Below are 22,932 nucleotides of genomic sequence, written 5' to 3'. Positions count from 1 at the left end.
TTTTACTTAAATCCCATGTCTACTGAAGAAAGCACTACTAAGAAACATTTTTTTAAAGAACTGCTCCAAAGGAAAGTAACAGTATTGATCTATGGTCTCTATTTTGAGGTGTAAATAAGACATAATACAATGTGCTAAAACTTTTGTAGTAATAACTATATCATGTGTGGTTTATGAGGTGCACAGCCTGAGTTTGGGTAGGTAAACTAGTTTCTGGGTATGATTGATGACCATGACTCATCAGAGAGGTATCACCTCCTTCACTTTTAATCCTCTACACATGTTGATCCCAGATATTTCCAGAGCCACATTGGGGCAGGCAGCTCAACAGCAACCCATCTGGTCACATGGACCAGCAACACCGCACACGTTCACAGCATGAGATGCTGCACATAAGAAGCCCGTCTGGTCAGTCTCACCTTCCCTTGAGCCACCAGCTCCCGCTGAGCTGCCGAGGCAGCTTTGACCAGAGCACTGGTGGCAGCTGCGATGGACTTGGCAGCCTCAAGTATCTGCTCCTCAAAGTTCAAGCTCTCATCCGCTTCCTGTTTACAAGGCAGAGAAACAACAGTCAATAAACACACTGTTAGATGCTGGCGATGAAGTGTCAGGAGATGAAAATGCAGCAGGGTTAAATGAGGAGCTGCTCAGCAGTTGAGAGACAGTTTTTAGGTGGGGATAGGACAGACTATTCAGACAGACTGTCAGGAGGGGAGCTTGACAGACCAGTAGACATTTTGTCTGACCCGGCAGTGAGGTGATCTCACTTAAAAAAACTCTAACCTTGGGTTTGGTCCTGGGCCTCAGCTGCTCCAGTTTCTTGGCAGCAGCTTCAATAGCGGCAGCGGCACCCAGCAGCTCGTTCTCTGCGATGACAGTGGGATCCTCGGGGTCCACCCACTCAGTGCCTGAGCACAGGTTTAGTTGAGCGACACTCAATTTAAATAGATGTCTTGCATGTTTACAAGACAAATAACATGTATATTTTATTACAAGACCTTGGGTCAGGGCTTACTATACCAACAAATCTACATGCAAACATCACACACATCAAGTTAGAAGATTCTCACAGTGTTTATGCTGCTCAGTCAAACAAAACTGGAACAAAACAAGCTCACGTCTCCTTTGAGGTTTTAGAAAATACTGCTCTGGCTTAACACACAACTCAGAAGTGGAAGAGAAACCTTGAAAAAAGAACCTTCCCACGCTTGTCAGGGCGACATTTATAAGGAAAGAGCACCTTGTTTAAATGCTTTATGAGAGGGAATCCAACTTTGTGCGCAACTGTAGAACAAAACAGTATTACCTGATTCCATCTTAAATCTGGGTCTGTGTTTTGTTTCAGTTGATTTGTAAGGACAGGAATGAATGTCAGAGTCAAGAGTTGTTAACATGTAACTGTAACATGTGAAGCCAAGGTGCCAACACAGTGGCTGTGAAGTCTAATGTCAACACAGCTGAGGAACTACTTTGGCCACCTCCAAACATTGAGCAGGTTACAGGTCTGAAGTTATAAATAACAATTAAAAGTAGTCTTGAAGGATGTTGAAGGCTCATGGATCGAGTCGAATGAATCCTGCTCTATTAATTCTCTGTTATAAATATAAGTGAATTATACACACTGTCCATCTCACAAAATCTAAATGTACTCTTAAGATATTTGTTGTTGAAGAGGTCAAGTGGAGATTAAAATACCTTTCATGGCTTCGGCAGCCTGGATGAGCTCAGTGACGGAACCTGCCACCCGCTTGGAGTAGCCGGCCAACTGCTGCTTCATATCGTGAGACGGTTTCTGGATTATCTGAGGACGCAGACAGGACCACACTCCAGTTAAAATGACACAGGGCTGTCATATTCCATACATTTTGATACGTTGATTGCAAGAAACAGAACCCACATCACTGGTGATGCTAGCTATGCAACAGGGATTGACCACAAGGGGGCGACCGAGGTGATTTTGTATTTGATATGGTATTTTCATTTACTGTCTACTGTATTTGGATGAAGTATAATTGACTAACCTAAACTGTATTCATGAAAAAACACACAACCCTAACCCTGAGCCTGTACAGAAGCAGTGGTTCATCTCCGATGAATGACATTTTCCCTCCGAAATGTACCACAAATATCTATTTAAAAGCCTGACTTCATGACCATCCAAGAGACGGACGTTAATTGGAGAATGAAGAGCTTGTAATTCCAGCTCAGACTAATTGGTGCCACCCTGGATCCCATTGGGCACCTAAATGAAATGATTGGTGCAGTATGTCGATCATGTGCTAAATATAGTCGGTGGAGGAGGGGGGGCCATTCTGTAAAGTATTGAGATTCGGGGCAGTGAGTGACAGGTGCGGGGCATTAGAGGGCCTCGCTGCACCCCGGCTCAGGTTTATTCAGATGTGTTGTCGCGTGGAGACGGGGTCACCAACGTAACGGTTTAGGAATGCAGTCAGACCAATGCCACACGCAAACACACAGCACCCCAGTAAAATCATACATACATCCGTTCAATCATTTGAGGACACGACAGCAGAGCGCAGGCTGTTTATGAATGTTAAGGCGTCACACTGTGGTTAAATCGTACCCTAACAAACACAAGTAGACACAGGAAATAGTCTGCATCTTACAATTCAATTTTCAGTCCATGACCTACAGCTATGCACTAGCATGTATCCTCAAGGGCTTTCCCACATTTCCCACAATTCTTTAGTGTCATGAATTTGACAGGTTCCTTCGTCATAAAATATCTTATCCTATAGTTGTTCACCAGCACTGTCATTGTAAACTATTCAAAAATTAAGCTCTTTCTGACAGGATTCTATCAGTTACGACTACGTAACATCTGGAATTTCTGATACCACGTGAGGTACCTAAACTGTCTGTATAATTTCACTGCATTTTGTGTCCTGGATGAATCTTTTCTTTACACCAGCAGCAGAAAATGACTCAAACATGCTTTAGATTTTTCACTTGATGTGCAAGTGCTCATCAATAGTCAATATTCACAATGAACGTTAAGTTTCTGATGACACCCAATGATGTAACTGTAACTTCTCAAGTCGACATGCTTCAGTTCTCACCCGCTACCATGCAGGTGATAATATTGGGTGTTTGCTGTCAAAAGTTTGCAGGGAAGCATTCCGTCAATGCAGCTCCACACTTGTGCGGATCAGTCATGTGGTTTACTCACCGGCTTGTGCCGACAGCAGTGAGCCACAGTTTAAAGGAACATTGACAGGAGTGAAGGGGAGACAGAAGAGACTCAATAAGACAGCTGATGACAGGACGACAGGTTTCACTCATCACCTTGTCGCTGCCGCCATGTGCTGGTCATGAACACAAAATATGATGTTGTTTTTATTGATGATTATAAAAATATTTCGTTCCATCTTTAGTTCAGAGGATGGTTTTTCAGGCACACAGGCAGCTGAGTTGTGATCATGTGACATGATGAGAACAGCTGATGCAAGATTCCAAAGAGAGAACTCAGAAACAAAACATATATATATATATACAGCCCTAATGAATGGTCTTCAACTTCAAAATTGATGTACTGCTCTCGCACTTCTAAACTGCCGTCTATCTTATCTCCCAAATACTGAAGTCTAACTAAGTGTTATCTCTCAAATGAAAGCCATAAAAATGCAGACATTACTCGTGTTGGATTGTTTGAACTCACTATGGGCATTCTATTCTTCAACGATCTCTTCCTCGTCCATTTATATTAGGAAGCACAGCCATGTAAAAGTTAACCAGTACAGTACAGTACTTTATCTGTCCTGGCTTGGATCCGTCAGAACTGACGAGCAAAAGGTTACATTATGTATTTCACTATTCCCGTTTCTACACAAGAACAGGTCCATTATATTGTGTTGTCGCTTCTTATTTCCAAATCAGACTATCACAAGTGCTCACTTGTAAAGTCAGTGTCGTGTCTTACCACAAGCACATGCTCCAGCAGTCCTAAATAGCCAGTGGCACACTCATTGCCGTAGCGCAGGGCTCGCATCTGCACGTCCTTGCTGACCTCTGGGTGATAGGCAGCTTGCTGAGAAAACAACACACAAATCACATAAATATCACTCAAATATTGATTTTGCTTCTTCCATCAACACCTTCTCACAGAGTCATCATGAATTCCTCCTGGTTGTTACCTTGCATGAGTGCAGCATGTCAGCGATGGCTCTCCGGCTGAGATTTGCCGTGGCAATGATGTCTTCCTGACGACAAGAGTTCCCTGCAGCCACTGCCTTTGCCGTCGCCATCGTGATGCCTTTGGTCATGCGAATGAACTCCTCAGGAGTGGTCGTCTTAGCTGGTGGTTCGGAGCTGCTGAACACCTGTGTGGCATGAGAGCCAGTTAAGTGGGCACTGAAAGCAAGACGTCTTAGGGAAATGTTAAGGGCCTATACTGACGGCCAGTTCCTGTCGGATGTGTTCAATAGTAGCCTCCAAAGCTCTGGTGCCCTTGGTGGCTTCATCCTCCACAGCTTTAACAGTCTTCAGGAGAGACGTTACGTTTGTCACCATCACCTGTAACAAGAGGAAACTCGGTCATGGCAAGTGACAAAAGGCAAGAGCAAGAAGGAGCAGACATTAAAATAGGTAGACATTAGTCACAGACCTTAGCAGAGTTCTTCAGCTGCAGCATGCTGGGGTCATCGTGAGGTTTGCCAGCAGCTGCTTTGGTGGTGCTGATGAGGTTCCCCAGAGCTTTAGCTACATCCTTCACTGCATTGATCAAAACCACCTGGAACATACAGACATTGGCATCATCATTCTTCACATGACCTGGAGTCGTTCACAAGCAAAGTCATATCATACTAACTTGAGTTTCTGGGTCTTCAGAACCAAGACTGGCCGCACCCAGTTTGACCACATCAGCCAACTTGGTTATAGTGATCACTGAGGACTGGGCCGCCTGAGCCAGCTTCTCTTGACTGGCTCCAGCTCCTGACACCAGGAGCTTTGTGTCCTCTACTAAAGCCTTGGCTGTCTTCAGGATGCACTCTCTGGAGCGAGAGAGGAAAGGTGTTAACATGGGGCTATCTAGTGGTAGGACTGCAGACTACAAGCCAACATTTTTCACAGTGGATTCACTAACATATTTAAAAAAAGCACCTCAGTCATGGATTATTATGTTTAAAGTGTTATTGAGTATTATGTACCTGTGGTCCGCAAAAGTTTCTGCGTTTTCTCTGTTGAGAGTTCCAGCTGTAGCGAACATGATAGTTGTGTCGAGGTCTGCGATGATTCCAGACACAGCGCTGGCGGCAGTGATGCAGGCCTGGGTGCCACGGTTACCAGCCTGGAGGGAAGCTAACACGTGCGAGACCTACAAAGCCAATATGATGTCAGTAGTGAGCTCCACTGACCCATTGTGATCCATTCAAAAACTGATTTGTGATCTATTGCCGGCATGTTTAGAGCTAAATGTAGTTTATTATAAAAGGAAATTATGGTGGTCGTGTCACCTTCTCTGAGACTTTGCGGGCGCTCTCTATCAGGTCCTTCTTGGTGAAACTATCATTGGGGTTGCACTGCAGAGCTCCTGCTTTGGTTACCAGACCAGTACAGCTGAAACCTAACTCGCCAACCTGCTTCTTGATGTGAGAACCAATCTGAGGATGGAAGAAGATTTGAGGTCGAAATAAGGAACAAATGAAACAGACACAGTTTCAAGGGCTGCATGTATAAAATGTGTCTCACTGACCTCGTCATTCTCTGCAGTGATGGCGGCATATTTAGCCTCATCGGCTAAATTTCCAAACTCATTGGTCAGTTGATTGGCCAGGCCTCCAAGGTCATCAGGGTTGGTGTTGGATTTGGTCACCTACGTCACAAAACATTAGTTATGCATCAGTTATGCTAGTGTTGCAAACAGCACGAGTGCAGGTAGCAACAGAAGGAATACAATTCTCAACACAATTTATTTCTAAACAAATCAGATGAAAATATGATGAAAGACGTAGTTTTTTTCATCCATTTTGACTGGCAAATCTATTGTTTGTCAATACACAGTATCACAAATGCTTACCATTTCCTGCACAGTGACAGCAATGGCCTTGGCAGTCTTAACCATGGTAGTCTGGTAGTCCACAAAAGTGCCTTCAGGTTCGAGCGCAGGCACGTCCTCCATCTTGTTGATGGCATCATTGATGGAGTCCACCATTCCACCAACAGCTCCTGCCGCGCCAGCCGCTTCTGCCAAAGTGGCCCCCAAATCATCCACGGCTTCTTTCATCATCTGCACAGACTCTTCCAGAGCCTCCTGCATGTGAGCCGCCTGGCAACACAGAAGTCACATCAGAGTCACAGAAGCCTCGCTCCCCGATACATTGTCTCTCCTCAGGTGACTGCATTCAGGTCAGGGTACAAAGCTGCAGAAGGTCAATAAAATCTCATTTGACTTGTTTGAATATCTAAAACTGAGGGACTAATAAAGGCAATCTCTTTGACCACACTGGCTACAAACCAGCAACATGAACTCAACATTTTCCGGATATTATGTTCCTGTAATACAACTGTATTTTCTTTGCCGAACACTGCCTCATGACCTTCATAATCTGTTATAAGGGGCCCTTAATCTCACTCTCTGGTCTAATCAAACGCTTCAATTCAATTTGAATATATGTTCATGGGTTTTATTTAGCCTCAATTTGAAAAGGAATGTAATATCTCAGTACAGACAAACGTGTCCAAGATCTTCTCATATAGACTTGGTAAACAAATACTGAGTAAGTAATAGCATTTATGTGTAGTATGGCAGCTTCAATACCTTCGGGTTTCCTCCCGCCTCCTTGGCAGTATACAGCATCTGCAGGGCCGACTCTGTCAGGGTTTTGGTCTGGTCCAAGACAGCCATCTGCTGTTGGCTGCTGAGAATTTTGGATGCAGTGCCAATGGCGGCCATGATGAGAGGTTCAAAGTAGCTGGCCATTTGAGAAACCTGTTCAAGAATTCGAGCAGTTTACGGAGAAGATCCTCAAACGCATTCCCTCTTCTGTACAAGTGTTTTACCTTGTGACCCAACTGCGACGCTTCAGAACGAGCAGCTACTGCCACAGGCTCAATCAAATTGCTAATTTCATGGACTGAGGCCGCCATTTGTTCATGAAGAGCCTGAAACAAGCAATGACTTGCTGTTAATTTCAGCAGCACTTGTCAGTTAAACTGTCTTTTTTTTATCTCTAGTTTCATTTTCACCTCCATGGAAATGTCTTCACGTGGTGTGAGCTGCTGGCTGATGGCAGCCAGAGACGCCTGGTCCACCTCTCGGATGCAGCCGTTCAGAACCTCAATGGCATCGTCACATTCTCTCTGACCAGGAGCCTTTTCTCTGTGGACAGACAGCGTCGCTAGAATCCTCATGCAATCACTCTGTTTCTCACAAAGCTTTTGACAATTTCACCTCATGTTGGTAATGAGTTTCTTGATGGAGTCAGAGACGGTTCTGGAGTGTCCAGCCAAAATGGACCATTTGGGTGGATCTTTGGGATTCACAGCCAGTGAGCGGGCCGTCTGGATCAGGCCAGTAGAGCTCTCCAACATGGTTTTGGCAGCCAACACGATCGGCTCCATGGCAGCATGGCCCTGTTAATAAAGGACGAGCATTAGACTCATTAGGTCTTCAGTGTTGTGGCGCAGGCAGAGGACTGACCTCAGGACTGATCTGTGCTGGAATACTGGCGAACTCTGGGTTGGAAGCGAAGGCAGTCAGATTGTCCACAGCTTCTATGAGAGGGCCTGTGGCAGCCCGGCATTTCTCCCTGTTCTCCTGGTTGAAGGCTCCATCTAATGCCTGTGTGGACAAATTACAGTCAGACGGGAACATGACGGGCCCAACACAGTTCCATGGTGAAGCAGTAAGACAAAACTTAGCAGCAAGTAGTTCTACGGTGTGAGAACAAGTTAGAAACCAGATCAAATGCACAATTGTGATTTTTTTTTTGACAAATTAAATTACAATTTTTCACAGATAGAAAACCCTTCTGAACATTTCTTCTTTATTTTTACATTACACTTAATGTCATATAATGCAGTGATTTCAGGGTCAATTCTCTTTGTTTGTTGTCAGAAAAGTCTTTTTTTTTCATATCTTACACTGCTTTTCCATGATTAAGCAGATCTCATTATAGTCGCTAAATAATCTTGAGCCAGAGCAGCTGGATTAAAAATAACTCACCTTAATGGACTTGACAAGGTTGGCGGTGGTGTTTGCCACCTCTTTGGCAGATTGGACAAACTGTCTCTTGGCCACAGGGTTGGGGGTCTGAGAGGAGGCAAGGCGGCAGGCGTTGCAGAGAGCAGATGTGTGTTTGGCCACAATCGTGGCAGCAGAGAGCACCTGTAGGTGGCACAAGAAGAGGACACACTTCAAAATAATGAAGCTTTAAAAGAGGACGTGATGGCGGTGAGATGCGTACTTGTGACTGTGTGCAGGCTGGATCCACCAGGTTCTGGCAGGCCATCTGGATGGACTGGTTAGCCCGAGCAAACTGAGCAGGATCCACAAGACCTTTCTGACCAGCTGTGCTGTTGGGGTCTGACACTCCCACCAAATAAGCAGCCTGGAACATTCACATTCAGAACCTCTCGTAATTGACAAACACACAAAACGTAACCCACAATATGATGTGTTCACCTGAGCCGCAGCTTCAGTCAGACCGCACAACGCTTTGGATCCACCAGAAACAGAATCACCAAACTCGGGTAGATTCGAGTTTTTGGCGTTATGGGAAATACCAGCCATGGATTCACCAAGCACCTGTTATCACAAGGTAAAAGAGAAATCCATTATTGTGTAGCTCTTACGTAAGCAACAACAAAGATCAAAACCCTACCTTGGAGTTCTCCATGACGCTGTCGATGCAGTCGAAGTAGGAGAGATCGTTGACAGCTTCGGTCGGGTTCTCCAGCATGCCCTTCACAGACTGAAGTGACCAGCAGATTAGTCAAAGTGTTACTCAAGCTGCATCGTGATAAAGCTTTACAACAGCAGAGTGATCAAATTTACCATTTACAATCATGGACCAAAAATGACTAATGTTCTGCCAGTGTGAAATAATGATTCCAAAATTTGGTTTACAGCACAAACTGACTACACCAGGTTCTTACCAACGGTAGTTGACTGTAATTATTTTTGAACTCAGACTGCCCAAAAGAAACTTCTGAGAAATGATTCATCTGAACCCGGATGGCCCATGATCAATGACAATCTCCAATCCATGTTTTTGTTCTTCCAGTTAGGATGAGATTATTGTTGAATTTAGAAGTAGTTATTGAAATTCAAGTAGTTGTCAGACGATCTTGAACAAATGTTCGAGAAAATCTAAAACTTATCAAGTGGAGGAAGTGTTCTTAATACCTCCAGTTCTCTGAGAGCATTGTCGCACTCCTTTTGACCTGGCGCCTGCTGAGTGCACATGGTGATGAGCTGGTTGATGCTGTCTGTCACTGCCCTGTGAACAAATGTATTCAACTGTTAGAAACAAACCAAACTGTTGCAAGACATAGCAGATTAGAGAGATGTTACCGAGCTGCAGCTGCCAACTGGTTCTTGAGGTTGGGGGAGCTGGGGTCAGTGGAGAGGGCTTTGGCTGCCAACAACAGTTTGCTGGATGACATGGAGATGGTTTTGAGGTTGGACACCACCTGAGTCCTGTCTTCTTTTGTCTGCAGAACAGAAGAACAAGTGACCATGAAAAACACAAAAAGTGACTGAGTTTGAGTTATGAGCCACCAGAAACAAACCAGGCAAATATTCTAATAATAACACCACTCAATTGTACAACACAATTATAATATTTTACATGAAGTACAAGGACAATCAACCCTCAGTCACCACAGTAACTTGACCAGTTTAGTTCAAGATAACCGGTAAAGACATGAAACTTTGAACTTCCAAACATTTTGAAATTCTCCAGTCCAGAAGTACTGACCTGGGAGGTTCCAGCCATATCAACACCAGCATCCAGGAAGGTGCTGAAGTCTTGTCCGAACTTGCTGGTGGCTCGAGCTAGGTCCTGCGTAGTACCACGAGAGGCCTGAACCACTTCATTGGCTGACTGATTCAGACCAGCTGCAACCTCATTGAGCTGAGCCTGAACTTCCTGGAAACTTCTTCCGCTGGATGGGAACTAAAGAAATGTCAGGTGAGAAAAACTCATCTTGAAAATATGGCAACAGTAAAAATAAAAATAAATATACTGACAGAATCTGACAAGAGAGTTTTGCTGGCTTCGCCCACAGTGCGTATGGCGTTGTCCACATCCCTCTGACCAGGAAGGCAGTTGACACATCTGTTCAAGGCCTGGGAGACGGCCTTAGCCACCTGTCAACACAAACTCAGATCACTGACGAGTTTACTCATTGGCATATTTAACTGCAGCTACCAAAATATGATCTCTACATCACACTGACTGAGGTTATTAACACAATTTTGGATTGTACCTGAGCCAATCTCTGCTGACTCTCTGCGTCTCCAGGTTTAGCAATAGCTCTCTTGGTCTCTTCAATCAGGTTGGCTGATTTATCCATGACATCACTGGCACAGTCCAGCAAGGCCCCGCGAGCTGCTGCATCATCCGTGGTGGCAGCGACTCCTCTTGCTGCCGACGCCAGGGTCTTGAGGGCTTGAGCCACATCTCTGGCTGCCATTCCTGATGAGGAAAGCAGGAGGTGAATGGCACGCTCCTTCATCCACTCAGTACACAGCACTCAATGTTTTTGGTTCACATTTTTAACCAATAGAAGATCACTGCAGAAGCAAATTGGTTTTGTAGTTAAAAGTTTAGCTACAAAGGCTAAAGATAAAGCAAACAATGTGCTAGCCACACCACTCTATAGAGAAACTTTGTTTTCATATATGATGAACATCTGTAATACTTAATCGTTGTTTCATCATATCTGATGGACTGTTTTGAAATGGATTTTAAATTCCTCTAACACGGATTCATACTTTTCCTCAAAGTTTATTCCAAAGCATATTATAAAACACAAAAATATATGTTCATTTTATGATGGATAAAATGAAATAACAATTATTAACAATTAAATTAACTATTTCAGGAACTGTAAAAAAAAAAAAAAAGGCAAACAGTGCATCTTGTTTTCATTTCGTAACACAACAATTCTGTTGTTTAAAAACAGTACCGGTAACTTCAGAATAAATGACATAATGTAGTGATCTACAAATTAAACTTCATCAGAGCACAGAGTCGCATGAGCAACAGTTCACCTTTGTCATTTGTTGAATTTGAAACTGTCATTCTTATCAAAATACGATCTTCTGTGCAGCATCCCAAAAACTAGATTCACACCCAAATCAGCAGCTGATGGCTATGGAGCCCTGAATTCACGGAAAAATCACAGAAAGCTCATGACCTCACCTGTGTAGTTCTCATTCCCCTGTGTGGCCTCGCTCAGCAGCTGAGCAATAGCTGAGCTTACAGCCTTTGTGCTAGTACCAAGCTCCTGGGAGCACTTCTCCAGCTGAGCACAACGAGGCCACATGAGAGAAACCAGAAAGTTAGTTATCTTGTTTCAAAAGCTTCATGTTTAGTCATGATTATGATAACTCAATCGTTCATTTCAACTTCTCACATTGTCTCCAGGAAGAGGCTTGAGTTTGCCCTCATCGGCTGAAGCTTTGGCGTCCTTAATGTCCTTCTCCAGACCTCTGACCATTGAAAGTGCGTTGTCAATTTCCAACGGTCCACATGCTTCTTGAGCCTGTGCACACCAACAAAACATCCATTCAGCTCTGTGGATCCATCTCCGTCACATTGGATTTAAATTACAGCCAACACAAATGGTTTCTTGAGATTCAGGAGATTGTTTTGGGGATATAAAGAAACCAGTATAGCACCAGTATAAAAATACAGCGCAGTTGAAGGTTTAACTGCTGTCAGCCAAATCTGAACAAGCACGACAGTTCTGTGGTACCTTCTGCGTGGCAGTGCGGAGCTCAGCCAGAGCACTGGCCAGATTTTTAGCACACTGGCTGAGCTGCATGGCTGATGCTTGGTCACTGATGGTTGGGACTGTGGCTTTGGATGCAGTTACCATCTTAGCACCAGGCTGGAGGAGACAAACCAGAAGTCATCATCAATCATTCTCTTCTTCAAGCAGCTTACTTCGCCAAAGTCAACTCTTTGTGAGATTAAATGAAGTCATCTTGGCCAAACCTCACCTGAAGGAAGTTCTGGCTGGCACTGATGAGAGCCAGTTGAGCACTGGGGCTGTCAGGCTGGGACTGGCTCCCTCTGACTCCTTGGACTAGCTGGGGAATCTGATCTGCGACCACCTGAATTTCACAAAATTTCAAAATTCACCACGCAGGCACATAACTGCACAATTTCAATGTCCCAACAGGAAAGTTAGTTATTTGATAACAAACAATTAATCTGCCACTTTTCATTCTCCTTAACACGGTTTTAGTTCTGAACCTACAAACAGATAACTGATAATTGAGACGTCACCTTGCAGCTCTGGACCAGTTGCTGCTGAGCTGCCAGGTTCTTGTTGGAAGAAGCGGCATGCTGAGCCGCAGCGATGGTCTGCGTAGCTGCTGCAGCTGCCTGTTTGGCTGCGTTCTGAGGTCAGAAAAACAACAAAAGACAGAAATGAACAACAACCAAAACACAGATGATTTAAACAACAGCTAGGGGTCTTCAAACCGGTCTTCGAAGGGTTGTGATGGTGCAGGTTTTTGATCCAATCAGCCACGCACATATAGTTTAACCAATTAGGTGTCAGCTGAAACCAGTGGCACCGGACTGAAAACAAATTGGTTACAGTGTTCACTCAGACACCTGGTTGTTTCATCAATGTATGCTTCCCTGGTTGGATCAAAAACCTGCACCACCCGAGCTTCATCTCCAAGACACTCTATATCTGACATTGGAACAAAAGTTTTAACCTCCAACTTGTTGACAAGCCGTTTCTTGATGGCGTTTTGGGCTGCAGCATTTGTGGCCATGCGCAGCCCCTCTGCTGCTTCACGCAACTTCTGCTGCTGCTCTTCACTATCTGGGTTTGCAGCTGCCCCCTGAAAAAAGAGAATATGAGTCACTCAACTAATAAAAACATCAAACTGAAACAATAAGCTGATGAGGACTTGAGCAGACCTTGGCAGCCTCCACCATCCTGGCAGTGGCATCGGCAAGTAGCTTGGCAGCTGACAGGAGTTTGCGAGAATTCTCCAGGTCTGACTCGCCCTCTGCATCCATCTTGATCGCATTTACCAGATCAGACGTGGCCTGTGCAAGGATGCGAGCCTGCCGGACCATCTCACCTGGAGGGTGGAAGGTTAAGAGTACATTTGTCAGATACAGCTCACACACAAGAGAAATTGTACGCCACAGAAACAAAGGGTCAAATTTTAGATGACTTTAAAGGCAAACAGTATTTCATTTCTGTCTACAGACCTGCGTCTCCCATGGAGCTGAAAATGTTCTCTGTGACATCCAATATGCGATCTGTGGCTTCTCCGTGTCGTCCAATGGGATATCCTCCACTGGCATACTGCTTGATGTGCTGCAGCAGCTCATTCAGGGCCTGAGTGACCCCAGTGGCAGCAACGCCAACTTGTTTGAGGAGGCCTTCATCATTAGTAGCCCCCTGGGAGGCCTCCACGCAGCCCTCCACTGACTTGGCCACCAGCTTGCCAGCTTCAATGAGCTGCTCCTGGCACACTGGTGAGCTGATGGTTGGAGCCACCACCTAGAAGAATGACACACTTTGAGAAGACACAAATCTTCCGAGGTACCAGAAAGCTGCAGAGAGCGGGCACTCACTCGGGTGCAGGCCACCAGCTGAGATGTGGACAGAGCACACTGAGTGGCAGCAGCAATGACCCTGTTCTGCTGTGTTGAGTCCTCCGTTTTCTGGGCCACATTTTTGGCTTTGAGCACAAGAGCTGCAGCGGCATTCGCAACCGCTTTGGCCAACTGCATCAACATGTCCTGTTCATGAACAACACACAATTAATATGACTCTACAGACAGCGTTTCTATTAGTGTTATGAATTGGCAGTATTAATTATAGAGGTGAAATCATTACGAATACATTTCAAGGAAGATAATGAAGACAATTAACTAGGAAAGATGGTGTTAACTAGATCGGAAAATGCAGTATTTTTCACTACTTCACCACAACCACAACCTTCACAAACGCTCTCAACAAACTACAACATTGATCTTGGAGCTAAAAAATGAAAATGTGAGGCAACTTCAACAAAGCTATAGGAGCTATTAGCACCCGAGTGCTTCAAATACCAAGAGTGCACACAGGCGGTAAATTTGTAACAAGCAAAACATAAGCACACATGTGGAGACAAATAAAAACAGGGATATTTAAATCACAAATTACAATGATCCATCCTTCATAGATTCCGTTTCATGAATTATAGCAGAAATGTTCAACCACCATCACCATCTGTCAAATCATGACATGATTCCAGAGGTCTTCAAAGGTAAATAATAGAATGTTGGAAGACAAAGAGGAAGAAAAACAAGCAAGGACGTATTCCAGTCTATAACATAAACCGCTTGTGGCATCATCATCTCATAGTGAATTAGATTAGAGTCATCAAGTCCCAGATTAGCTACTCAATTTGATTTCAGTAATTCTCAAACTCAAACTTTCACAGAACTCCCATTCACATTCAGTTAAATCTACTGCATTTGCAAGTATGACAAATACAAAAAAACCCTCTGTTATTAAGTGATATGGATTTTTATTTCCTGGCAAAGTAGTGCCAATGAAATCATTTTGTTCTGCCAGTGACTTGAAAGCTGTATAATGTTTCACCCCCTTGAGTGATTGAGTTTAATACCTCTGCTCAAACAGGTCTCTGAGGCAAAGAAAACTAAATGATTCCTACTAAATGAGTGTGGTTAATCTCAACGGAGGCTAAACCCAGTTCTAAAAACATTGAGGTCAGTCTGTAGGAAAGATGTCTATGTAAAGTTGCTGTGATTGCAGAGATTTTAATTTCTAGGAACATAAAACAAATCTGCAGGTTTATATATTTTAAGACACTCTAGCACTATACAGCATTGATAGTTAAATGATAGTTGATACTTTTTACAGCATCCTTATTTCATTTATAATTATTATTCATTTTGGGCCTATTTTTATGATCATTTACAAACAAGTACTGTATGTATATAACAAAAAACATTACAGTAGTAACATTTGGGCACGTTACTAGTGAGGTGGGCTGTCTTTCATATTGAACTAAATGACATATTTCATTTCACTGCTTGGTTTACTTTAAGAATGGGGTATAAGAAAATGGCCTTTGTAGTCAGTCAAAGACAAATATGATAAAAAACGATTACTTTCACCACTAGCCGAAATTTCGGAATTAGTTTAAATTATCCAATAGCAAAGGAGTTCCGTGAGAGTTTAACAATCTGAAGTCATCACAATAAATAATTTTGATTGGATTTGGAAAAAGAGTCTTCGGGATGTAATTGTTACCAGTAAATGACCAGTCACCCTCCCTCTGGTGCCCCTGAAAGATCCTTTACCTGCAGACTGTCGAGTACAGACATCAAACTCAGGTTCTTCACATTCAGTAAAAGGGAGTTGTTAACATTAGCATCCAGGGAAGTGGCACCATGTGCAGTTGATTCAAAAAACAAATAAAATCAGAGCATGAGTAAACAATAAACACCTGGAACTGAGGATCAGTATCTGTCTCTCCGATGTGAGACAGCAGCTCTCCACTCGCCTGACCCACGTTCCCTGCAGCCTGCAGTAGAATCTGACGAGGCTAAAGAGTCAAACACAGGCCAGTGGATCAAATGAAAGGAACATAAAATCAGGAAGAGAAAAACAAATGATTTTCACTCTCTGATGGTCAGTACCTCGGTGTTAGCAGGCTGCGCAGTTTTCAGCATGTCAGAGACTGCACAAGCCAGGTTTTTGGCAGCTCCCAGTAGCTGCTGACCATTTGCTCCTTCATCCTCCATGAGCGCTGCCAAGAGTTTAACCCCCTTTGACATCTCCGTCAGGTTGGAGGAGATTGTAGTAACAGCACAGCCGACCGCGGTGTAGTCCGTCTCTGCAGGGTCACCTGAGGACAGATGGATTATACAAATGGAAATAGATATCAGCACTTTTAGAAGGCTTGAAACTAAGAAAGGTTTCTCTGGGTTCATTCGATTCTTAATTTCCAGGTACATTTCAGCCTCATTAGATAGATAGACAGGGCACAATCTAATAAACTCCAAAACATTTAAGTAGCTTAACTGAAAAAAGGTGATGTCAATAGTCTTAAACACAGGGAGGATTCCTACCTGCAGTGAGGTTGACCATGGAGGCCGTTCCTGCTGTAATGGCATCCACCTGGGAGTGGATCTCGTGTTTGGACTCATCCATTTTGTTCTTTCGCCAGGCTTGTGACGCCTTAAAAGAGACAGCAATGTTTTTTTTCAACTGATATCTGAGAACGATGATGAATCAAATAACAGTTAAAAGTAAAACTTACTGCATCAGTTCCCAGTGGGGGAAGCGAGTCAAAGTCATCCAGAGAGGCCTGAGCAGCCTGAACAGCCTGCATGCTGGAGTTGATTGTTCCAGTCAAGGCCTGCTGAGCTGAGGTCTGGAGGTATGATTGTGTTAGTCAAATACGACTAACGCAAAATGCAACCAAGCAGTCAAACCGCATACCAGAGGAGGCATGTGTCCACGGTGCATTTGACCACTGGTGATGTGCTGCTTGGCCTGTGGCATCAGACCCATCTGGAAACTTTCTGGGCCACCGGCTCCTGAGCGCATGATAGCAGGCAGAGCCACAGAGCCTGTCTCCACCTTGCCCACTCTGTTAAACTGCTGCTGCAGCACGGTGGACCTGGAATCACAAAGAAACACAATTTAACCTACTCAAATAGTCACGTCTCTGGTCAGACAAACTTCAATTCCTGTTCTGTTTGGAATTATGGTGCAACACACCACAACAATAACATATTTACTCACTTCTTCGGCGACACAGAGTCTTCCAGCATGGTGGACTCTTCGTCTCCCTCCAGTCCAAAATGATCTTTGCTCTTTTTCTGTGAAAACAATAAACTGATGATATTGCACTGGTGTTCTCAAACGTGGCTCTGTTCCAGACTTACTTTCTTCAGGATGATGTCAATATAACCGGCAATTAGCTGAGCAATCTGCTCCCCTTCAGTAGTCTGCACAGAATAGTAGCCGTCCTGGTAATCCCCAAAGTCCTGGAGAAGGAGGAGCAAACGCATTCAAGTTGATGGAGTTCAATCTACTTTCCAAGCTTGATCGGCAGAAACACAAGATTGGTGCTTTTAAATCGAGTACCTCACATGAACACCTTTGGCAAGTACAATAGAAAACTAGTGATCTTTGAGGTTGGACATTTAGTGCTGTGCTCTTTATAACAGGCAGGTTCAGCTCAGCGATGTCAACTCAGCCCAGCTGAGGTCAAGGGACACCAAATCCTGTCTCACGCTCTGCACAAGCTTAACATCCCTGAGCAGTCCCTTCAGTGACTCATACATCCATGGATGCAATCAGTCCACTCTTCCAGCAGCTGTGAGACTTCAGTGTCAGACCAAAGCTCAGTTCTGGGCAAAGTATGGCCTGGGAGACATGTGGGGCCCCTTCTATGCATTTATGTGGCCCTCCTGAAGTCAGAGTGAAGCTATAAAACTGATCACCTTGAAATGTTTCCAATGATTCTTACCATATTGCAGTCATTTACTATCTCTTAAGGACAAGGGAAATTAAAGATAAAGTTGACTGAATCATTTGCTTAAACCTTGCAAAGCAGTTACAAAGTCAGGCCTTGTGTAAAAAGGAAGATTGGGAAATTCAATTTGGCCTCAAGTGGTGTTTATTTTCATGGTACAGGATTGAAGACGTGACTGGCTGCCTTGAAGCTGCATGACTGCACTTGTTGCAGCGTTAGAGCGGTGTCTCAACAGTTTTGCTTGAGTGTGCTCAGGTAGGAAAGAGAAAATGTTAAAGCAGTTTAAAACTATGATGTAATCTTCTCGTTTTCTTAACTCACACAACAGTAATATCTACAATGATTGAAATATATATGCTCAGTTTTTTTTTGTTTGAGAAGCGATAAACATTTCAAGTCTCTCTCTTTGGAAACTCACAAGGGTGAAACTTTTTGGAGACGCAGCCCAGCGCTTGATGTTGGTCAGATTCCACTCCTGGATCACCTCCTTCGTCTTCTCGTCCACTCTCATCACACTCTCCTTTGTGATTCCCAGCAGACGAGGCACAAGCTTGTTCTTACCCTTCATTTTTTCCTAAAAGGGATGAATGACAGAGGAGCAGCACATTGAAAGGTTGTAATGATTGAAATATAGCAATCCACACTACTGACAGACAAGTGAGTGGTGATGAGGAAACCTGTCATGGAAAGCAGTGCAAATCAAAAGATACATTTTTTTCAACCACTTTTTTTCCATCATGGATTCAAAGTCGCACTTCAAGAAGCCAAAACATACAGTCACAGACTAGTAACATAATGGAAATGATGCCAAATGAGGCTAAAGTCATCTTCTCACCTTGACCAGAAAAAATGAGACTCCATATGTTTTCAAAGATCTGGCCAGCTTGACGTAACTGACTTTAGCCTCAATCTCCGTCATGTTCTGGTAGGTCTTATGCGCCTGTGAAGAAGACAGACATAAGTAGATTTACGCTACAAACATGCTCTTATTTGAAAATGCCTGATTTTCATTTTACTTGGAAGATCTTCTTCTCTCCTTTGTGCTTGATGTATTCTTTAGGAAGAAACTCTTTTAAACTGTCAGGGAAATCATTCCTTTAGTGTCAACTTATTAGCACATTAAGAGGAATTGTTGTGCTGTTACTTACTCGAGGAATCCAGGTTTGTGTTTGGACTCATTATGATCCCCAAACTGAATCTGACACTGAAATCCAGCAAAATCACAGGCCTTGTCAAAGGAGACTGGATGAGACCCGTTCAGAATGTCATCACGAGCCTACAGACACAAAAGAGGCATAACGCATCACTCACAAAGTATTTGGTGAATTCATCTCTTTGGTGCAACAGAAGATGAAAACTCGATCAAAACAAACATCTTGTTTAATTCAAAGGACAGATAAGTGCGCACCTGCACATAGAGCAAGTTGAGCTGGACTGGATCTCTGGAGTCCACGTTCTGATCTGAGTAGAAGAACTTCCTCCTGAGCAGCAACATTTCTGTCTCCTCCACACCCTGCTCCCTCAACGTCCTCCCGTGGTCCAACCAGTTCACTGGAAAAAGCAGATTTGATAAATCAACACAAATGAATGACCATATTTTTGTGACATCCATTCTTTCCAGACAAGCATAGGAAGAAGATAAAAAGGACCTCGAAGCTGTGAATTGGATTTAAACCTCCCAGAAGTGCAGAACTAACAACTACCCCACCATATAGCCTGGGTACTGACGTCACAAACTGAGGTTCTTACGCTCATCATCTGTGTGTAGCTTCTGCTTTAGCTTTTCCATCTTCTTGTCATCTCTCAGGAGGGTCTTGTCTCTTCTCAACGTGCCGGTGTTCTCCTCCTTTTTCTCTTCACCAATGTCGCGCACCAACGAGTACTCGTCATAGTTTGTGATACCTGGAACACAACACATACCTTACAGTTGTAACCTGAGATCTCCAGATTGATGTCCAGAGAGTGAAGAAAGCCTGAGTGGGAGAGCTGACCTATTCTGGCACAGATGGTCATGAGCATGTCACTGACAATTTTGGAGTCATCCACCATCACAGTCTTCACTGTGCCGTCCAACATGCGGATCTTCAGAGGACGCTGCTTCTTCTTGTACTCCAGAGTGTCCTAAGAATAAAAGAATGAGTATTAAGGTGCAAAAGGAGACCCAGTACTTCTGGAACTCCACATCTGAAGTATCTTAGGAGGCTTTAACAGCAAAAAGGTAAAATGTATACAAGCGCATATCCAAAATGGTGAACCCACATGTGGGTTTTTGGACTTGAAGATGACACACATAAATTAATGTTGAAAATAAGGGATATTTACATCATGTATTTCAACATATCCCTCTTTTTGGGGACCTTGGTGATCAAGTGAAACCAACACTGTTTGTATAGGCTCATTTTATTCACTACATGTAAGAAGGTGCTTTAATTTACAAGGGGCAATACATCACGGCACAAATTCAAACGTCTTCCTGCAGGGGTCATCAGTCTGCTGGAGTCAGTTTGAAGTTATGCTTATGAATAATGACTCGCTCAACGTTAACATTTACTTTAAGCACTTGAGCCAGTCTTGCTCCAGCAGACTGAAACCACACTGGACACATGTATTTTCCTTCCAAGACGACCTACGTTGCAGTAATATTAGCGTGTGCGGCTGTGACTCACCCCATTCCTCAGCATGTAGTAGTCCAGGGCCTTCCCCGCCTCAAGCCAAATGCCTTTCTTTGGGTCTTCATCAGACAGAAACAGCCCGTAGTCATTGGCTGAATGAGAGAACCAAAAATATTCACTGTGTGTTATTTGGCCAGCATCTGGATGTGCAGCCTGTGTGTGGCTATTAGTGTCTGGAACAGCTTCTCCCTCAGTTGAACCAGGTCACTGGGTCTGATGATTCACATCTGTCTCAACAAGAACATCTGCTTCCACAAACGAAGATGATGATGCATGGAGGTGTAATGTTTATTTTTGGCTTAACTCAGCAGTTTTATAGCTTTCCATAAAACACTGTGACTGAAATGTGTGTCGTCTGGTATACTTGCTTTAAATATTTATTAAACGACAACAATATTGACCATTTTCTGCATCAATTATATTGTTCAACATGACAAATAATTAAGAAGCTATGTTTGTGATAATATTTGCAAAAGTCAATAAGTGAAGTTAAAACAGATTATTAAGTACACTGCCTTACATTCATACAGATGTGAATGAGGTAGCTAGCTTGACAGAGCTAATCAACGGCACGATCACTAAGCCATTGTAAACATCCCTAATAGTGCTATTCACAGGGAGTGGCCACATTGAGATTAATATCAAAGCAGCAGGGGACAAAAACCACATCATTAGGTTAAAGAGCAACAAAGAACTCAGCCTCAGTGGATTTTACAGAGACAAATTCAAATTGACAACAGACTTCTTGCCATTTAAATGTATATTCAACTATATTTAACAAAAAAAAAAAAAAGAAAAACAGAAACATTTCAATCAGATACAGTGCACATTGACAGAAGAGAGCAGTTACATTTCCTTAGGGGCCACATCATATGTTTCAACTGTTAAAAAATGTTATTTAATGATGCATTATTTTACTGTATCAAACAAAAATACAACAAAAACAAAATATCCTGAACATAAACCAAAATATGTTTGGACAAAACATGTAAATATGACATTTTTTAAAATAGTATTTCACTAAATTTTTCAGGTTTTCTTTAATGTCTTATTATTCATGGTTGTTTTATTTATTTTTAGGGAGACTATAGGAGACAAGGGGTAAAATTGTAGAACTTCTGTATGTGTCTGTACTGTGGGAGGAAATTCCCAGTGGGAAACAGGAAAAAAATCTTCATAATAAAAATAAGAATAATGTTTGGCATTCATCATCACAGCAATATAACACAAGTAGCACTCACGCTGTCCAAGCTGTGCTTCTGTGACTCTCTCCCGAATGATGCGGCAGGCGTCGTACACCATGGTGGAGGGCTCAAACTGCATGGTCTTCACCACGTTCCCCACGCCAATCTTCAGTGACAGGGCCACCATGTTTGCTGCTCTGCACCTCCACCCAACTCACACCAGTAGGGAAAGAGTAAGACGCAACATGTTACATTTACCATCTGTCATTTTTTACTCAACCATGTGTCTGGATGAACATTTGCAGATAAATAATGAACAAGACTTGAGCATGTCAATGTCCTCTCGAGGACTCAAAGTTCAGCAGAGTCATGGGAATAAGACACGGGTTCAGAGGGAATTTATGTTTTCTTAGTCTTCTTAGTTCGCTTTCTGAGCCATACCAAAATCTAAATGAAAAAGCAGAAACACACTATAATTATATTTGTGGGACAAGGAACCTCCCATGGCAGCCAACCAACAATGATGCAGGAATACGCCCAGATAGTTTTTAAATATATGTCAACCAGGTTATGGAAGCAAGAGGACAATGTGATACAGTACCATCCTTACCAAGCAGTGTATTAAAAATAAAATATATACTCATGATAATGATTTGTGAGATAAACAACTTCAAATATATACTAGGTATTTGAAATAAATGCTACAAATCGGAGTTGTTTTCTTTGTAATTCATATTTGATATGACATGACAAGACACCAGATTAAATATATTGATTTATACAACAACTGAATTGTGAGAATGCTGCCGTTTGTATATCCTCACTCAAGGCTCACACTTGACAAGACAATGTGGTGGAATGTGGGGTGAGGTTCTTGGAGTAAATCAATAGCTCTCAGTGATTTATTTATACACTAGTCATAAGACACAAGTAGTAATTTAATGAGTTGTATAACTGTTATGACGGTCTAGAATACAGGCCAAAATAAAAGACACTAAGTGACAAACAACACAAACATGACATTCAAATAAAGGCATTTAGATTATATTAGACTGCCCTTATCATTTAAAGGTGCTATTTAACTTCATCATTTTATAGTTTGATCAACAAAACTATGGATGTACTATAGTAATAAAGAGAAAAAATATTGATTGTCATGTTGAATCAAACAATAACTTTGCTTTGTTGATGTTTTACAAACCTCATCAGTTTATACAGAACTAGCTAAGCAAATGACAGGCCTACTGTTCACTTCGAGACATGTTGTAGCGTGAGACAACAGCAATGCTCGGAGAAATGTTCTGACCATTTATGACATATTACACTGATTGAAATTAATAAAAATTTTTCA

General features: G+C 42.9%; 1 protein-coding gene across 5 annotated transcripts in view; it reads right to left on the bottom strand.

The window, feature by feature from the left end:
- Positions 1 to 22,932, bottom strand: part of tln1 (talin 1) — a 41,603-nt gene that overhangs the window by 6,235 nt on the left and 12,436 nt on the right. For 2 of the 5 annotated variants that reach the window (XM_053863456.1, XM_053863466.1), the window contains 52 exons: positions 21,639 to 21,794; positions 20,392 to 20,489; positions 19,717 to 19,846; positions 19,475 to 19,627; positions 19,134 to 19,276; positions 18,874 to 19,001; positions 18,742 to 18,802; positions 18,561 to 18,665; positions 18,144 to 18,299; positions 17,133 to 17,234; positions 16,990 to 17,066; positions 16,684 to 16,864; positions 16,502 to 16,615; positions 16,311 to 16,419; positions 15,879 to 16,087; positions 15,686 to 15,784; positions 15,490 to 15,546; positions 13,800 to 13,967; positions 13,431 to 13,725; positions 13,131 to 13,297; positions 12,923 to 13,051; positions 12,483 to 12,596; positions 12,194 to 12,307; positions 11,947 to 12,081; positions 11,605 to 11,733; positions 11,391 to 11,493; positions 10,453 to 10,661; positions 10,214 to 10,333; positions 9,942 to 10,139; positions 9,536 to 9,675; positions 9,368 to 9,461; positions 8,844 to 8,933; positions 8,645 to 8,767; positions 8,427 to 8,570; positions 8,186 to 8,347; positions 7,661 to 7,801; positions 7,412 to 7,593; positions 7,207 to 7,339; positions 7,021 to 7,122; positions 6,779 to 6,949; positions 6,038 to 6,286; positions 5,714 to 5,833; positions 5,475 to 5,621; positions 5,169 to 5,335; positions 4,829 to 5,012; positions 4,625 to 4,750; positions 4,417 to 4,533; positions 4,155 to 4,340; positions 3,941 to 4,048; positions 1,696 to 1,801; positions 784 to 908; positions 420 to 545 (listed from right to left, as the gene is read on the bottom strand). In XM_053863456.1, the coding sequence (XP_053719431.1) occupies positions 420 to 545; positions 784 to 908; positions 1,696 to 1,801; positions 3,941 to 4,048; positions 4,155 to 4,340; positions 4,417 to 4,533; positions 4,625 to 4,750; positions 4,829 to 5,012; positions 5,169 to 5,335; positions 5,475 to 5,621; positions 5,714 to 5,833; positions 6,038 to 6,286; positions 6,779 to 6,949; positions 7,021 to 7,122; positions 7,207 to 7,339; positions 7,412 to 7,593; positions 7,661 to 7,801; positions 8,186 to 8,347; positions 8,427 to 8,570; positions 8,645 to 8,767; positions 8,844 to 8,933; positions 9,368 to 9,461; positions 9,536 to 9,675; positions 9,942 to 10,139; positions 10,214 to 10,333; positions 10,453 to 10,661; positions 11,391 to 11,493; positions 11,605 to 11,733; positions 11,947 to 12,081; positions 12,194 to 12,307; positions 12,483 to 12,596; positions 12,923 to 13,051; positions 13,131 to 13,297; positions 13,431 to 13,725; positions 13,800 to 13,967; positions 15,490 to 15,546; positions 15,686 to 15,784; positions 15,879 to 16,087; positions 16,311 to 16,419; positions 16,502 to 16,615; positions 16,684 to 16,864; positions 16,990 to 17,066; positions 17,133 to 17,234; positions 18,144 to 18,299; positions 18,561 to 18,665; positions 18,742 to 18,802; positions 18,874 to 19,001; positions 19,134 to 19,276; positions 19,475 to 19,627; positions 19,717 to 19,846; positions 20,392 to 20,489; positions 21,639 to 21,768 (7,176 nt within the window). In that variant the 5' untranslated portion in view covers positions 21,769 to 21,794. Of the gene's footprint in view, positions 1 to 419; positions 546 to 783; positions 909 to 1,695; positions 1,802 to 3,940; positions 4,049 to 4,154; positions 4,341 to 4,416; positions 4,534 to 4,624; positions 4,751 to 4,828; positions 5,013 to 5,168; positions 5,336 to 5,474; positions 5,622 to 5,713; positions 5,834 to 6,037; positions 6,287 to 6,778; positions 6,950 to 7,020; positions 7,123 to 7,206; positions 7,340 to 7,411; positions 7,594 to 7,660; positions 7,802 to 8,185; positions 8,348 to 8,426; positions 8,571 to 8,644; positions 8,768 to 8,843; positions 8,934 to 9,367; positions 9,462 to 9,535; positions 9,676 to 9,941; positions 10,140 to 10,213; positions 10,334 to 10,452; positions 10,662 to 11,390; positions 11,494 to 11,604; positions 11,734 to 11,946; positions 12,082 to 12,193; positions 12,308 to 12,482; positions 12,597 to 12,922; positions 13,052 to 13,130; positions 13,298 to 13,430; positions 13,726 to 13,799; positions 13,968 to 15,489; positions 15,547 to 15,685; positions 15,785 to 15,878; positions 16,088 to 16,310; positions 16,420 to 16,501; positions 16,616 to 16,683; positions 16,865 to 16,989; positions 17,067 to 17,132; positions 17,235 to 18,143; positions 18,300 to 18,560; positions 18,666 to 18,741; positions 18,803 to 18,873; positions 19,002 to 19,133; positions 19,277 to 19,474; positions 19,628 to 19,716; positions 19,847 to 20,391; positions 20,490 to 21,638; positions 21,803 to 22,932 lie in introns of all 5 variants that reach the window. The other 3 variants (XM_053863436.1, XM_053863446.1, XM_053863475.1) reach the window with 2 other exon arrangements.

This window comes from Synchiropus splendidus, chromosome 1 (assembly GCF_027744825.2).
Source record: "Synchiropus splendidus isolate RoL2022-P1 chromosome 1, RoL_Sspl_1.0, whole genome shotgun sequence".
NCBI classification, from domain to species: domain Eukaryota; kingdom Metazoa; phylum Chordata; class Actinopteri; order Syngnathiformes; family Callionymidae; genus Synchiropus; species Synchiropus splendidus.
This window is presented reverse-complemented; position numbering and strand designations above follow the sequence as displayed.